The sequence below is a fragment of the Mandrillus leucophaeus genome, unplaced genomic scaffold (assembly GCF_000951045.1).
Source record: "Mandrillus leucophaeus isolate KB7577 unplaced genomic scaffold, Mleu.le_1.0 Scaffold439, whole genome shotgun sequence".
Classification (NCBI taxonomy): Eukaryota; Metazoa; Chordata; class Mammalia; order Primates; family Cercopithecidae; genus Mandrillus; species Mandrillus leucophaeus.
The window spans coordinates 601,143-617,226 of record NW_012104687.1 but is presented as its reverse complement, the minus strand read 5'-3'; the positions used below and the strand labels follow the sequence as shown (position 1 = coordinate 617,226).

The following is a 16,084-nucleotide window of genomic DNA, read 5'->3' as shown; positions in this document are numbered from 1 at the left end:
TTTTTTTTTTTTTTTTAGTGATGAACTAACTGGCTTTGGGTTTGTTCTGTGTTTTTTCTCATGGTTATTTATCCTTCTCAAATGGCTGTTATCTCCTCATGAGGAAGCAGGAGGGTGTGGGACTTCACTGTGACCCAGGTTTGTCCCGTGTGGTTTCAGTCGGCAGTGCTTATGGAATGCATTTCTTGCGTAGACCTTGAGGAACTTTGCCTCTTCTCTAGAATGGAAGTTATCTCACTAAATAGTTGATGCATGAATGAAAAAAATGCTTTAATGCTAATGATAATTCAGCTCAGGAATGCAAATAACAGCTGTATTTGCACAAGACTTTCCCATTTTCTGAGTAGTACTTCATTTGATCCATCACATACTTTGTCATGTAACCCTTTTTATGGAAAGAACTTTTGCTAATAAGGTCACAGGCCACTAAGGGCCTAGGCTGGGGATAAACCTAGGGTTCCTACCTGCTAGTGTATTGAGCTTACCCTTTACCATAGTGGTTCTTGAGATGAATTTACAGGGTCACATTGTGATTCAGATGACATCTACTTATGGTACTTTGGATACTGTTTGGTTTTGTGAACAGAGTTCTCTCTGAACCTTTCTGCAGTTCCTCAGTGTCCCCGTACATGGTCCAAGTGCCAGTTGTGTTGTCCCTGCTTAAACTGTTGAATTCTTTGAGGGCAGGACTGCTTATTTCTTTTGTTGTCATGGGGCCCAGCAAAATAAATATTTGTTAAGCTGAACAGTGCTCCAGCATGAATGTTTATACATATATTTCTGCCCTCCAAAACTTTTTTTCATGTTACTGCGTTTTAAATTTTTATTAATTTTTTTCTTTTTTTTTTTTTTTTTGTAGAGATGGGGTCTCGCTGTGTTGATCCTGTCAATCTTGAACTCCTGGCCTCAAGCAGGCTTCCCAAAGTGCTGGGATTACAAGCCTAAGCTACAATGCCTGCCCCATATTTTTAGATGTAGTTTTAGTTTGCTTAATTAAAAAGATACCTTGATACTGTGTTTTTAAAATATGACTCAAGCCTACCATTAATATAGGCAGTAAACTAATGACCATTCTAGGTGTCTTATTCACTTTATAATATTAGAAGGTATATAATGTGTTCACCTTCATGTGGAAAATACATCCCCAAAGTATGTATTTATGGTAGTAATGAGTTAAATTAGCCTGATTCCATGCCGAGTAACAGTTATTTATGAGCTGGCTGGTCAGTATTTAGACAAGGAATCTGATTCCCATGGAGCTATGGAAGGATCATCTTGAATCCAGTTAAACCAAATGTCATAGATACACAATAAAGTATTTTCTTTGAACGGAGAAAGTTCAATATAAGTTCATACAATAGGCCAGGCATGGTGGCTCATGTCTGTAATCCTAGAACTTTGGGAGGGGCGGGCAGATCACCAGAGGTCAGAAGTTTGAGATCAGCCTGGTCAACACAGTGAACCTGTCTCTACCAAAAATACAAAAAAATTAGCCAAGCGTGGTGGTGCATGCCTGTATTCCCAGCTACTCGTGAGGGTGGGGTAGGGTGGGGTGGTGGTGAGGCAGGAGAATCCCTTACACCCCAGAGGTGGAAGTTGCAGTGAGCCGAGATTGTGCCACTGCACTCCAGCCTGAGCTACAGAGTGAGACTCTGTCTCAAAAAAAAAAATATATATATATATATACACACACACACACACACACACATATATAGATATAGATAAAATAATGTGTTATCGATGTTTCCAGTGTTGGAATGTTCTGTCTAGATGCTTCGTTTGCTGTTCAAAGGAGTTGGAACATTATTTAGTAGCAGCTTTGATATATTTTTCTAAAGTTCATTCTTTCAACAAATAGTCAGTTGAATCCTTTGAGCCAAGTGCTCTTGTAAGAGCTAGAAAAATTTTGGCCAAGAAGACAAAGCCTGTAACTTCATGGGGATTGAGTTCTAGTGTTCTTTCAGTGAGCTGCTAATGGTAATATTGTCTAGAATGAGCCAGGTGTATCTACGTGAGAGAACAAACATTGCTGAGAATGAACAAGTGAAGGAAGTAATTGGCCTCTGTTACAGGTGTATTTAATTTCATATAATATATGTTCTTGTGTGTAAATTTAATCCTATTTTGAATGCACCAGACAGGTCCCTGTGGGAGAAAACCTGTGGTGAGTTCCTTAAAACTGGAGGAGTTCTCTCTCGGTGCTTGCAGTCATCCCTGGTTTGTTAGTTGGCAGCCTAGGGGAAAGTGACATTTACTGAGGCCAAGTGCCTGCCTAGGATTATGCTAGGAAAGTTTTTACAGATATTATCTTAATCTTTTTAAGAGCTTTATGAGGAAAAGCTACCATCATTTTATGAGTGAGGAGACTGAGTTCAGAGAGTTTAACCAGGTTCCAGTGTATTTTTTAAAAATTGTGAATTAGATAGAAGTGTTACCAGTATCATACAAGTCACATAGATGGTAAGATTTTAGTTAAAATTTTTATCTGTTTTTCTAAACAGTGGATTTATTCCAAGTTGTGGTAAGAATATCTTTTTATTATTCTATATAGTAATTTTGTGGGAGACTTAGGAGTGTGGGGATATTGTCCAGTAACTAGTGTCTGCTTTGTCACACGCCGGAGTTACCAGAAACATTAAAAAAGGGTTGAATCACCACTGTCCAATAGAAGCATAATGTAAGTTATATAAGTTCTGTGTATGTAATTTTAGATTTTTTAGTAGCCACATTAAAAAGACAAAGTGAAGTTAATTTTCTTTAATATATCTAAAATATTGTTTCAACATATAATCGGTCTAAATTGTTGTTGTTTTTCTATAAACTATGTCTACAGAATTGAGTGTGTATTTTACACATCTCAATTTAGCTAGATTTCAAGTGCCTAGTAGCTACTTGAAGCTATAGTGGATAACCACTACAAACTAATCGTTTCACAAATGATTAAATAATGTCAAAGATTTTTTAGAAGCAGGAATTTCTGATTTCACGTGTATGATTTCATGCATAAGTGATGAGGAAACAAAAGAACTAATATCTTTGTTATTTTTTGGCAGAGAGGAACGAAGGGCATCCTACGACTATAACCAAGATCGTACATATTATGAGAGTGTTCGAACTCCAGGCACTTACCCTGAGGATTCCAGGCGGGACTATCCAGCTCGAGGGAGAGAGTTTTATTCAGAATGGGAAACTTACCAAGGAGACTACTATGAATCACGATACTACGATGATCCTCGGGAATACAGGGATTACAGGAATGATCCTTATGAACAAGATATTAGGGAATATAGTTACAGGCAAAGGGAACGAGAAAGAGAACGTGAAAGATTTGAGTCCGACCGGGACAGAGACCATGAGAGGAGGCCAATTGAACGAAGTCAAAGTCCAGTTCACTTGCGACGTCCACAGAGTCCTGGAGCGTCTCCCTCTCAGGCAGAGAGGTTGCCGAGTGATTCTGAGAGGAGGCTTTACAGCCGATCCTCAGACCGGAGTGGAAGCTGTAGCTCACTTTCCCCTCCAAGATATGAGAAACTTGACAAATCTCGTTTGGAGCGCTATACAAAAAATGAAAAGACAGACAAAGAACGAACTTTTGATCCCGAGAGAGTGGAGAGAGAGAGACGCTTAATACGGAAGGAAAAAGTGGAAAAGGACAAAACTGACAAGCAAAAACGCAAAGGAAAGGTTCACTCCCCTAGTTCTCAGTCTTCAGAAACCGACCAAGAAAATGAACGAGAACAAAGCCCTGAAAAGCCAAGGAGTTCTAATAAACTGAGCAGAGAGAAAGCTGACAAAGAAGGAATAGCAAAAAACCGCCTAGAACTCATGCCTTGCGTGGTTTTGACTCGAGTGAAAGAGAAAGAGGGAAAGGTCATTGACCACACTCCTGTGGAAAAGTTGAAAGCCAAGCTTGATAATGACACTATTAAATCTTCAGCCCTGGACCAGAAACTTCAGGTCTCTCAGACGGAGCCTGCAAAGTCTGACTTGTCTAAACTGGAATCTGTTAGAATGAAAGTACCAAAGGAAAAGGGGCTTTCAAGCCATGTTGAAGTGGTGGAGAAGGAGGGCAGGCTTAAAGCCAGGAAGCACCTCAAGCCTGAGCAGGCTGCAGACGGGGTAAGTGCTGTGGATCTGGAAAAGCTGGAAGCAAGGAAAAGGCGCTTTGCAGATTCCAATTTAAAAGCAGAAAAGCAAAAACCAGAGGTCAAGAAAAGCAGTCCAGAGATGGAGGATGCTCGCATGCTTTCAAAAAAGCAGCCTGACGTATCCTCTAGAGAGGTCATTCTGCTGAGGGAAGGAGAGGCCGAAAGAAAGCCTGTGAGGAAAGAAATTCTTAAAAGAGAATCTAAAAAAATCAAACTGGACAGACTTAATACTGTTGCCAGCCCCAAAGACTGTCAGGAGCTTGCCAGTATTTCTGTTGGGTCTGGCTCAAGGCCCAGCTCAGACCTACAAGCAAGACTGGGAGAACCAACAGGTGAATCTGTGGAAAATCAAGAAATCCAATCAAAAAAACCCATTCCCTCAAAACCACAGCTCAAACAGCTACAGGTATTAGATGATCAAGGACCAGAGAGAGAAGACGTTAGGAAAAACTACTGCAGTCTTCGTGATGAAACACCTGAACGTAAATCAGGCCAAGAGAAATCACATTCAGTAAATACTGAAGAAAAAATTGGCATTGACATCGATCACACGCAGAGTTACCGAAAACAAATGGAGCAGAGTCGTAGGAAACAGCAGATGGAAATGGAAATAGCCAAGTCTGAGAAGTTTGGCAGTCCTAAAAAAGATGTAGATGAATATGAAAGACGTAGCCTCGTTCACGAGGTAGGCAAACCCCCTCAAGATGTCACCGATGACTCTCCTCCCAGCAAAAAGAAAAGGATGGATCATGTTGATTTTGATATCTGCACCAAGAGAGAACGGAATTACAGAAGTTCACGCCAAATCAGCGAAGATTCTGAAAGGACTGGTTGTTCTCCCAGTGTCCGACATGGTTCCTTCCATGAAGACGAGGATCCCATAGGCTCCCCTAGGCTAATGTCAGTAAAGGGGTCTCCTAAAGTAGATGAAAAAGTCCTCCCCTATTCTAACATAACAGTCAGGGAAGAGTCTTTAAAATTTAATCCTTATGATTCTAGCAGGAGAGAACAGATGGCAGATATGGCCAAAATAAAACTATCTGTCTTGAATTCTGAAGATGAACTAAATCGTTGGGACTCTCAAATGAAACAAGATGCCAGCAGATTTGATGTGAGTTTCCCAAACAGCATAATTAAGAGAGATAGCCTTCGAAAAAGGTCTGTACGAGATCTGGAACCTGGTGAGGTGCCTTCTGATTCTGATGAAGATGGTGAACACAAATCCCACTCACCCAGAGCCTCTGCATTATATGAAAGTTCTCGATTGTCTTTTTTATTGAGGGACAGAGAAGACAAGCTACGTGAGCGAGATGAAAGACTCTCTAGTTCTTTAGAAAGGAACAAATTTTACTCTTTTGCATTGGATAAGACAATCACACCAGACACTAAAGCTTTGCTTGAAAGAGCTAAATCCCTCTCTTCATCTCGTGAAGAAAATTGGTCTTTTCTTGATTGGGACTCTCGATTTGCAAATTTTCGAAACAACAAAGATAAAGAAAAGGTTGACTCTGCTCCAAGACCTATTCCATCTTGGTACATGAAAAAGAAGAAAATTAGGACTGATTCAGAAGGGAAAATGGATGATAAGAAAGAGGACCATAAAGAAGAAGAGCAAGAGAGGCAGGAATTGTTTGCTTCTCGTTTTTTACACAGCTCAATCTTTGAACAAGATTCCAAGCGATTGCAGCATCTAGAGAGAAAAGAGGAAGACTCTGACTTCATTTCTGGTAGGATCTATGGTAAGCAGACATCTGAGGGAGCAAACAGCACAACTGATTCCATTCAAGAACCAGTAGTTCTGTTCCATAGCAGATTTATGGAGCTCACACGAATGCAACAGAAAGAAAAAGAAAAAGACCAGAAACCCAAAGAGGTTGAGAAACAGGAAGATATAGAGAATCATCCCAAGACCCCAGAATCTGCTCCTGAGAATAAAGATGCAGAACTAAAAACTCCACCTTCCGTTGGGCCTCCAAGTGTCACAGTCGCAACTTTAGAGTCAGCCCCATCAGCACTAGAGAAGACCACTGGTGACAAAATGGTAGAGGCGCCTTTGGTAACAGAAGATAAGACTGTGGAGCCAGCCACTGTCTCAGAAGAAGCAAAGCCTGTGTCTGAACCTGCTCCTGCCCCTGTGGAACAGCCGGAACAAGTGGACCTGCCCCCAGGAGCAGACCCCAATAAAGAAGCTGCTGTGATTCCGGCAGGTGTTGAGGAAGGTTCATCAGGTGACCAGCTGCCTTATCTGGATGCCAAGCCTCCAACTCCCGGGGCCTCGTTTTCCCAGGCAGAGAGCAATGTAGATCCAGAGCCTGACAGTACCCAGCCACTTTCAAAACCAGCTCAGAAGTCTGAGGAGGCCAGTGAGCCAAAGGCCGAAAAGCCAGACACCACTGCAGATGTTGAGCCTGATGCAAACCAGAAAGCTGAAGCTGTTCCTGAGGCTCAGCCCCCAGCTTCTGAAGATTTAGAGGTTGATCCTCCAGTTGCTACAAAGGATAAAAAGCCAAACAAAAGCAAGCGTTCAAAGACCCCTGTTCAGGCACCTGCAGTGAGTATCGTGGAGAAGCCCGTCACAAGGAAGAGTGAGAGGATAGACCGGGAAAAACTCAAGCGGTCCAATTCTCCTCGGGGAGAAGCACAGAAGCTTTTGGAATTGAAGATGGAGGCAGAGAAGATTACAAGGACTGCTTCTAAAAACTCTGCTGCAGACCTTGAACATCCCGAACCAAGTTTGCCTCTTAGCCGAACAAGGCGCCGTAATGTAAGGAGCGTCTATGCAACCATGAGTGACCATGAAAACCGCTCTCCTGTCAAAGAGCCCATTGAGCAACCAAGAGTGACCAGAAAGAGATTGGAGCGAGAGCTTCAGGAGGCCGCGGCGGTTCCCACCACCCCTCGGAGGGGAAGGCCTCCAAAGACACGCCGGCGAGCCGATGAAGAGGAGGAGAACGAGACCAAGGAACCTGCAGAAACACTCAAGCCACCTGAGGGATGGCGGTCCCCACGGTCCCAGAAAACTGCAGCTGGTGGTGGCCCCCAAGGGAAAAAGGGAAGAAATGAACCGAAGGTGGATGCTGCACGTCCTGAGGCCACCACTGAGGTGGGCCCCCAAATAAGTGTGAAAGAGAGCCCCACGGAACCCAAGGCTGCTGAGGAAGAGGCAGGGAGCGAACAGAAATCTGACAGAAAAGATGCTGGCACAGACAAAAATCCCCCTGAAGCCGCCCCTGTTGAAGTTGTAGAGAAAAAACCGGCCCCTGAAAAAAACTCCAAATCAAAGAGAGGAAGATCTCGAAACTCCAGGTTAGCAGTGGACAAATCTACAAGTCTGAAAAATGTGGATGCTGCTGTCAGTCCCAGGGGGGCTGCAGCACAGGCAGGGGAGAGGGAACCCGGGGTGGTGGCAGTCTCCCCTGAGAAAAGTGAGAGTCCCCAAAAGGAGGATGGTTTATCATCCCAATTGAAAAGTGATCCAGTTGATCCAGACAAGGAATCAGAGAAAGAAGATGCGTCTGCCTCTGGGCCGTCCCCAGAAGCCACCCAGTTAGCCAAGCAGATGGAGCTGGAGCAGGCCGTGGAACACATCGCAAAGCTTGCCGAGGCCTCTGCCTCTGCTGCCTATAAGGCAGATGCACCAGAGGGCCTTGCCCCAGAAGACAGGGACAAGCCTGCACACCAAGCAAGTGAAACAGAGCTGGCTGCGGCCATTGGCTCCATCATCAATGACATTTCTGGGGAGCCAGAAAACTTCCCAGCACCTCCACCTTTTCCTGGAGAATCCCAGACAGATCTGCAGCCCCACGCAGGTGCACAGGCGCTGCAGCCTTCTGAGGAAGGAATGGAGACGGATGAGGCTGTATCTGGCATCCTGGAAACTGAGGCTGCTACAGAATCTTCGAGGCCGCCAGTCAATGCTCCTGACCCCTCAGCAGGCCCAACAGATAGCAAGGAAGCCAGAGGAAATAGCAGTGAAACCTCACACTCGGCGCCAGAAGCCAAAGGGTCTAAAGAAGTGGAAGTCACTCTTGTTCGGAAAGACAAAGGGCGCCAGAAGACAACTCGATCACGCCGCAAACGGAACACAAACAAGAAAGTGGTGGTGCCTGTAGAGAGCCATGTCCCTGAATCTGACCAAGCTCAAGGCGAGAGTCCTGCTGCAAATGAGGGGACAACACTACAGCACCCCGAAGCCCCACAGGAAGAAAAGCAGAGTGAGAAACCCCATTCCACTCCTCCTCAGTCATGTACTTCTGACCCAAGCAAGACTCCCTCCACAGAGAATTCGTCCCAAGAAATCAGTGTTGAGGAAAGGACTCCAACCAAAGCATCTGTGCCCCCAGACCTTCCCCAGCCCCCTCAGCCAGTGCCGGTGGATGAGGAACCTCAAGCCCGGTTCAGGGTGCATTCCATCATTGAGAGTGACCCGGTGACCCCACCCAGCGATCCAAGCATCCCCATACCCACACTGCCTTCTGTAACTGCAGCAAAGCTTTCACCCCCTGTCTCCTCTGGGGGGATCCCACATCAGAGCCCCCCTACTAAGGTGACAGAGTGGATCACAAGGCAGGAGGAGTCACGGGCTCAGTCTACTCCATCTCCAGCTCTTCCCCCAGACACAAAGGCCTCTGACGTCGACACCAGCTCCAGCACCCTGAGGAAGATTCTCATGGACCCCAAGTATGTGTCTGCAACAGGTGTCACTTCCACAAGTGTCACCACGGCCATTGCAGAGCCTGTCAGTGCTGCCCCTTGCCTACATGAGGCCCCGCCCCCTCCAGTTGAATCTAAAAAGCCTTTAGAAGAAAAAACAACAGCTCCAGTGACAAACAACTCTGAGACACAAGCCTCGGAGGTGCCGGTAGCTGCTGACAAGGAAAAGGTGGCTCCAGTCATTGCTCCCAAAATTACCTCTGTTATTAGCCGGATGCCTGTCAGCATTGACTTGGAAAATTCACAGAAGATAACCTTGGCAAAACCAGCTCCTCAAACCCTCACTGGCCTGGTGAGTGCGCTCACTGGCCTGGTGAATGTCTCCCTGGTCCCAGTGAATGCCCTGAAAGGTCCCGTGAAGGGCTCAGTGACCACACTGAAAAGTTTGGTGAGCACCCCTGCTGGACCCGTGAACGTCCTGAAGGGGCCTGTGAATGTTCTTACGGGGCCAGTGAATGTTCTCACCACTCCAGTGAACGCCACGGTGGGCACAGTGAATGCCGCCCCAGGCACGGTTAATGCTGCCGCGAGTGCAGTGAATGCCACAGCAAGTGCAGTGACCGTCACAGCGGGTGCGGTTACTGCTGCATCTGGTGGCGTGACGGCCACAACAGGCACGGTGACAATGGCAGGGGCAGTGATTGCGCCGTCAGCAAAGTGCAAACAGAGAGCAAGTGCTAATGAAAACAGTAGGTTTCACCCAGGGTCTATGCCTGTGATCGACGATCGTCCAGCAGACGCAGGCTCAGGGGCGGGACTGCGTGTGAACACTTCCGAAGGGGTTGTGCTCCTGAGTTATTCAGGGCAGAAGACTGAAGGCCCACAGCGGATCAGTGCCAAGATCAGCCAGATCCCCCCGGCCAGTGCAATGGACATTGAATTTCAGCAGTCGGTGTCCAAGTCCCAGGTCAAACCGGATTCTGTCACAGCATCGCAGCCTCCATCCAAAGGTCCTCAAGCTCCTGCAGGCTATGCAAACGTGGCCACCCATTCCACGTTGGTACTGACCGCCCAGACATATAACGCCTCTCCTGTGATTTCGTCTGTGAAGGCCGATAGGCCATCCTTGGAGAAGCCCGAGCCCATTCACCTCTCGGTGTCCACGCCTGTCACCCAGGGAGGCACAGTGAAGGTTCTCACCCAGGGGATCAACACGCCCCCTGTGCTGGTTCACAACCAGCTGGTCCTCACCCCAAGCATTGTCACCACAAACAAAAAGCTTGCTGACCCCGTCACCCTTAAAATTGAGACCAAGGTCCTTCAGCCGGCCAACCTGGGGTCCACGCTTACGCCCCACCACCCTCCTGCTCTGCCCAGCAAACTGCCTACAGAAGTAAACCATGTCCCCTCGGGGCCCAGCATCCCAGCAGATCGAACTGTCTCCCATTTGGCAGCCGCAAAGCTCGACGCTCATTCTCCTCGACCCAGTGGACCCGGGCCGTCCTCATTCCCAAGGGCAAGCCACCCTAGCAGCACTGCCTCCACGGCGCTCTCCACCAATGCCACAGTCATGCTGGCTGCAGGCATTCCAGTGCCCCAGTTCATCTCCAGCATCCACCCAGAGCAGTCTGTCATCATGCCACCCCACAGCATCACCCAGACTGTGTCCCTGAGCCACCTCTCGCAGGGCGAGGTGAGAATGAACACTCCCACGCTGCCCAGTATCACCTACAGCATCCGGCCAGAAGCGCTTCACTCTCCTCGGGCTCCGCTGCAGCCCCAGCAAATAGAGGTCAGGGCCCCACAGCGTGCCAGCACCCCGCAGCCAGCCCCAGCTGGCGTGCCTGCACTGGCCTCCCAGCACCCTCCCGAGGAGGAAGTGCATTATCACCTTCCCGTCGCTCGAGCCACAGCCCCTGTGCAGTCAGAGGTACTAGTCATGCAGTCTGAGTACCGACTGCACCCCTATACCGTGCCGCGGGATGTGAGGATCATGGTGCATCCACATGTGACAGCAGTCAGCGAGCAGCCCAGGGCCGCGGATGGGGTCGTGAAGGTGCCACCAGCCAGCAAGGCCCCTCAGCAGCCAGGGAAGGAAGCTGCCAAGACACCAGATGCCAAAGCCACCCCGGCCCCTGCCCCGGTCCCTGTCCCTGTCCCCGTCCCCCTCCCTGCTCCTGCGCCTGCCCCTCACAGTGAGGCCCGTATCCTCACAGTTACCCCCAGTAACCAACTCCAGGGGCTGCCTCTGACCCCTCCTGTGGTGGTGACCCACGGGGTGCAGATTGTGCACTCCAGCGGGGAGCTGTTTCAAGAGTACCGGTACGGCGATATCCGCACCTACCACCCCCCAGCCCAGCTCACACACACTCAGTTTCCTGCTGCTTCCTCTGTTGGCCTGCCTTCCCGGACCAAGACAGCTGCTCAGGTGAGCCAGCCAGGTATCTCCCCACTGTCTTTTGGGCATGTGCTTGTGGGGCTCAGCAGGCTTTTAAGCAAAGATGTGTTAAGGAAATCAGGGGCCAGGTGTGGTGACTTATGCCTGTAATCCCAGCACTGTGGGAGGCCCAGACAGGATGACTGCTTAAGCCCAGGAGTTCGAGACCAGCCTGGGCAACATGGCAAAACCCCATCTCTACAAAAATACATATATATATATATATGTAAAAATTAGCCAGGTGTGGTGGCACACACCTGTGGTTTCAGCTACTTGGGAGGCTGAGGTGGGAAAATCGCTTGAGCCCTGGGGGCAGAGGTTGCATTGAACCAAGATTGTGCCACTACGCTCCAGTGACAGAGTGAGACACAGTCTCAAAAACAACACCAGCCGGGCGTAGTGGCTCACGCCTGTAATCCCAACACTTTGGGAGGCCAAGGCCAGCAGATCACTTGAGGTCAGGAGTTCAAGACCAGCTTGGCCAACATGGTGAGACCCTGTCCCTACTTAAAGAAAAAGAAATCCGCCTTTTGGTAAAGATAGTGGTTGAGTACAAGTGAACTGGTCAGCTAGTTCCTAAAGATGTTGATCTTTTCATGAGTTTAAAGAGCTTTCTTAGTCCTGAGATGAAAGAATTAGATTATATCATGGGGAGCTCTGCATATGGGGAGGGAGCTCTTGCTGGGTGGTGTCAGTGGGAGGCAGGTAATCAGGGATCTCTCCTTACCTGGAACCCCGAGAGCAGCTCCGTTGATTCAGGCTCCTTCTGTGGGCCTGACTTAATGGGAGATGCCACATCTTACCCTTTCGCTATGGCCCTTTGAATCATTTGTTGGGCCCAGGGTCTTGTGCACAACAGACTGACTCTGTCCCTTTGCCTTCCTTCCCAACCCCAGGGCCCTCCTCCTGAAGGTGAGCCCCTGCAGCCCCCTCAGCCTGTGCAGTCCACACAGCCAGCCCAGCCTGTGCAGTCCACACAGCCTGCCCAGACAGCACCACCCTGCCCGCCCTCCCAACTCAGCCAGCCCGGCCAGCCACCAAGCGGCAAGATGCCTCAAGTGTCCCAGGAGGCAAAGGGGACTCAGACGGGATTAGAGCAGCCTCGCCTCCCAGCTGGACCTGCAAACAGGCCGCCTGAGCCTCATACCCAGGTTCAGAGGGCACAAGTAGAAACAGGCCCAACTTCCTTCCCCTCCCCTGTGTCTGTCTCCATGAAGCCTGACCTTCCAGTCCCTCTTCCCACTCAGACTGCCCCAAAACAGCCGTTGTTTGTCCCAACAACCTCTGGCCCCAGCACCCCACCAGGACTGGTTCTGCCACACACTGAATTCCAGCCAACCCCCAAACAAGATTCCTCTCCACACCTGACTTCACAGAGACCCGTGGATATGGTTCAGCTTCTGAAGGTAAGCATGAGCAGGGGCTGCCCTTCCTGGCCCCTAGATTTTATGCTATGTCAAATGTACTAAGATTCCCTAGTTAACAGACCCGCAAGCTACAGCCTCTGGCTGTGTCCAGCGTGGTTCAGCCCTCCGGCCATGAGCTTACTTCTGTTTGTTTCCCTGTGAGCAGAAGTACCCCATCGTGTGGCAGGGCCTGCTGGCCCTGAAGAATGACACAGCTGCTGTGCAGCTCCACTTCGTCTCTGGCAACAATGTCCTGGCCCATCGGTCCCTGCCCCTTTCTGAAGGAGGGCCCCCACTAAGGATCGCCCAGAGGATGCGGCTGGAGGCATCGCAGCTGGAAGGGGTTGCCCGAAGGATGACGGTAAGACTCTCAGGCCCAGGTGAGCAACTGCCCCACCTACAGGGAGGGAAGACGCAGGTAGTCCCTGCCAGCCCATCTCCCTGATCTGTCATGGAAGCGTTAACTTCGTTGTTGTTGTTGGAACAGAGTCTCACTCTGTCTCCCAAGCTGGAGTGCAACAGCACAATCTCTGTTCACTGCAGCCTCTGCCTCCCGGGTTGAAGCCATTCTTGTGCCTCAGCCTCCTGAGTAGCTGGGATTATAGGCATGCACCACCATGGCGCCACCATGCTCAGCTAATTTTTGTATTTTTAGTAGAGATGAGGTTTCACCATGTTGGCCAGGCCAGTCTTGAACTCTTGACCTCAAGTGATCTGGCTGCCTCGGCCTCCCAAAGTGCTGGGATTACAGGCCTGAGCCACTGTGCCTGGCCGGTATTACTGAAGTGAGCAATGAAGGGTCCACTATGCTTCTACTTGGGGCGGGGGATGTAAAGTACCTCTAGACCCAGAAACAAGGCTTTACAGTTTTTAAAAATTATTTTTTAAATCAGCTTTCTCAGGTTGAAAAAGCTTTTTTTTTTTTTTTTCTTTCATTCAAATATCAGGGTAGACTTTAAAGTCACCTCAGAGGTGGGGGTTTTTGTGGACCTGATACCGTGGGTTGGATGTGGGCTGCTGTTTGACTAAGAGGCCCCTGCTCACTGGCGGCTGGCCTCTGCCTCAGGTGGAGACAGATTACTGTCTGCTGCTGGCTCTGCCCTGTGGCCGCGACCAAGAGGATGTTGTGAGCCAGACCGAGTCCCTCAAGGCTGCCTTCATCACTTACCTGCAGGCTAAGCAGGCGGCAGGGATCATCAACGTTCCCAACCCTGGCTCCAATCAGGTCGGTTGTCCTGTGTCCTTCCTTCACATATACACCCACAGGTGGGGCTGGTCAGGGTTGGTAGGTAGACTGACTCTTCCGGTACCCACTAGATCTGGCCGCAGAGCTTCCCAGAGGTGGGTAAAGGGGCATTTTGGACAGAAGTCAATAGAGCACATAGGGCGGGGCGCCATCACCCATCCTGAAGAGAACCCAGGGAACCACTGAGAACACAGGTTTTCCATGAGTTTAAAGATAGGGAAGAGGGCCCCGGGGGTTCCTGTATATAGTTTTCTGACACCTGCTGGTTGGGGACTGACTTGGCCTGGCTCTTAGCATTGGGCCTCTTCAGGGCCCCCCTGTGGAAATGGAGTTGTGGGGGTCAAGAGAGGGTCCCACTTTGCTCTCTATCCTGTCTCCAGCCTGCCTACGTGCTGCAGATCTTCCCGCCTTGTGAGTTCTCTGAGAGTCACCTGTCCCGCCTGGCCCCTGACCTCCTTGCCAGCATCTCCAACATCTCTCCCCACCTCATGATTGTCATTGCCTCCGTGTGAGCCACTGAGTGGTTATCACCTCAGTGAATCTTCCCAGGGCTCTGCAGTAAAAACAAAGGACAACCCAGCCAAGCAGAGGAAGAAGCTGCCGAAGGGGACAGACTCCACTGCCAGACGGCCAGCCTCTCGCTGTCCTGCCGCCCGGCTCAGTCGGACAGACTTCCTCTGGGAGTGGTGCTGCTACCTTGTATGTTTACATGATGCTTTAGCCCAAGGACACATCACCAACCGATGGACTCGCAGACACCCTGGGGCTGGGTTTCTCTCTCCTCTTTTTGGAGAAAAGGAACAGGGCAGTGGAATGAAAAAAGTTTTTTTTTGTTTTTAAGAAACAAGAAAACAGAACTGCCTTTGCACTAAATTAGTGACTTGGACTTTTGCGCAGTGAAGACAGGCGGTGACACTCTGGATGCCTCGGTGTGTGTAGACACGCATCGTGGGCTCCTAACGCAGGAAGGACTTCAAACTTCTGCTGAGACCTTGGGGTCAAGGAACATTTCATTGGGTTTTTTGTCCGCCCCCATCTCCCTTGCTCATTCGGATGCGTCACCTTAATTCTCCTGCTGCCACCGTCTTTGATTCACCGGGATGTACAGTTTACAGTTGAAGAGCAAACAGAAAGGTTTTCTCTTGGTGGGATATGCAGAACTTGGGATGTGTGTATATATAAATATATAATATATATAAATATATATAATACTGACTTAAAAAATCAAATCCCCCGACATACATTTTTTTTAATCTGTGCCAAAAATGTGTTTTCAGAGGAAATCTTATTTTCATATTCAGACTTTGTATTGCCCACTCATTTGTATAAGTGCGCTTCGGTACAGCACGGGTCCTGCTCCCGCGATGTGGAAGTGTCACATGGCACCTGTACAAAAAGACTGGCTAACCCCTCTTCCTGTTACCTTGACCTCTTCCCCAACTTCCTAACACTTATTAATTTATGAAACTGTTTTTCTCAGCGCAGTTTTGTTTTGTGTGTCCATTGGATTACAAACTTTATTAAAAAATATAAAACACACCAAGTGTGAATGTGATTGTCACTTGGGTGGGAGGACGAACCATGGGTCCTTGGCTTATGGGAACAGTCAGCCCTCATCCCGCTTTTGCTCCCCATGCCAAGTCTGTACATGGGAACTATCTCCCTTCTGCCTCCTAGTCACTCCTCCCCAAGGATAATTTTATCTTGTACAAAGGAGATTTTTGTCACGGACACCGAACCATTTCTCACACGTCCTAACTGGTTCTTAGGTAATGTGCAAGGCACTTCCAATTTTGATACAGAATATAACCACACCCCATGCCGTCTCAGAAACATCTTAGCAAGCTTTGGTTTCTTGTCTCTTGCCCCCTCTTCCCTTCTCCCAGTGTGAAACAGGCTGGCTCCTGCAGAGGCAGTGGCCTGCTGGGGCCCCTTGGGACTCATATGATCCTGTATCTGCCTCTAGACAGGAGGATGGGAGTTGGGGACGGGCTTCCCCTGCAGCTGGATCCTCTACAAGCTGTGGAGTTGGGGCAGGGACATGGGGACCACAAAGTTGGTGGTCTCACTTGCAATACCAATGGGCTCCTACAAATGGGCCTGTCCTGGTGTTGAGAAGATGGTATCCCCCTCTGAACGGTGGACCACAGGTGCCGGGGCCAACTGTAGGAAGGGAGTCGAGATGGTACCTCCT

The 16,084-nt window shown here is 49.1% G+C and overlaps 1 protein-coding gene across 1 annotated transcript in view; it reads left to right on the top strand.

Moving 5' to 3' along the window:
- Window positions 1-15,429, top strand: part of SPEN (spen family transcriptional repressor) — a 68,358-nt gene extending 52,929 nt beyond the window's left edge. Inside the window, exons 10-14 of the mRNA XM_011993969.1 lie at window positions 3,054-11,229; window positions 12,135-12,644; window positions 12,811-13,005; window positions 13,711-13,869; window positions 14,271-15,429. Coding sequence (XP_011849359.1) covers window positions 3,054-11,229; window positions 12,135-12,644; window positions 12,811-13,005; window positions 13,711-13,869; window positions 14,271-14,402 — 9,172 coding nt within the window. The 3' untranslated portion in view covers window positions 14,403-15,429. The remainder of the gene's footprint in view (window positions 1-3,053; window positions 11,230-12,134; window positions 12,645-12,810; window positions 13,006-13,710; window positions 13,870-14,270) is intronic.
- The last annotated feature ends 655 nt before the right edge of the window (window positions 15,430-16,084 follow it).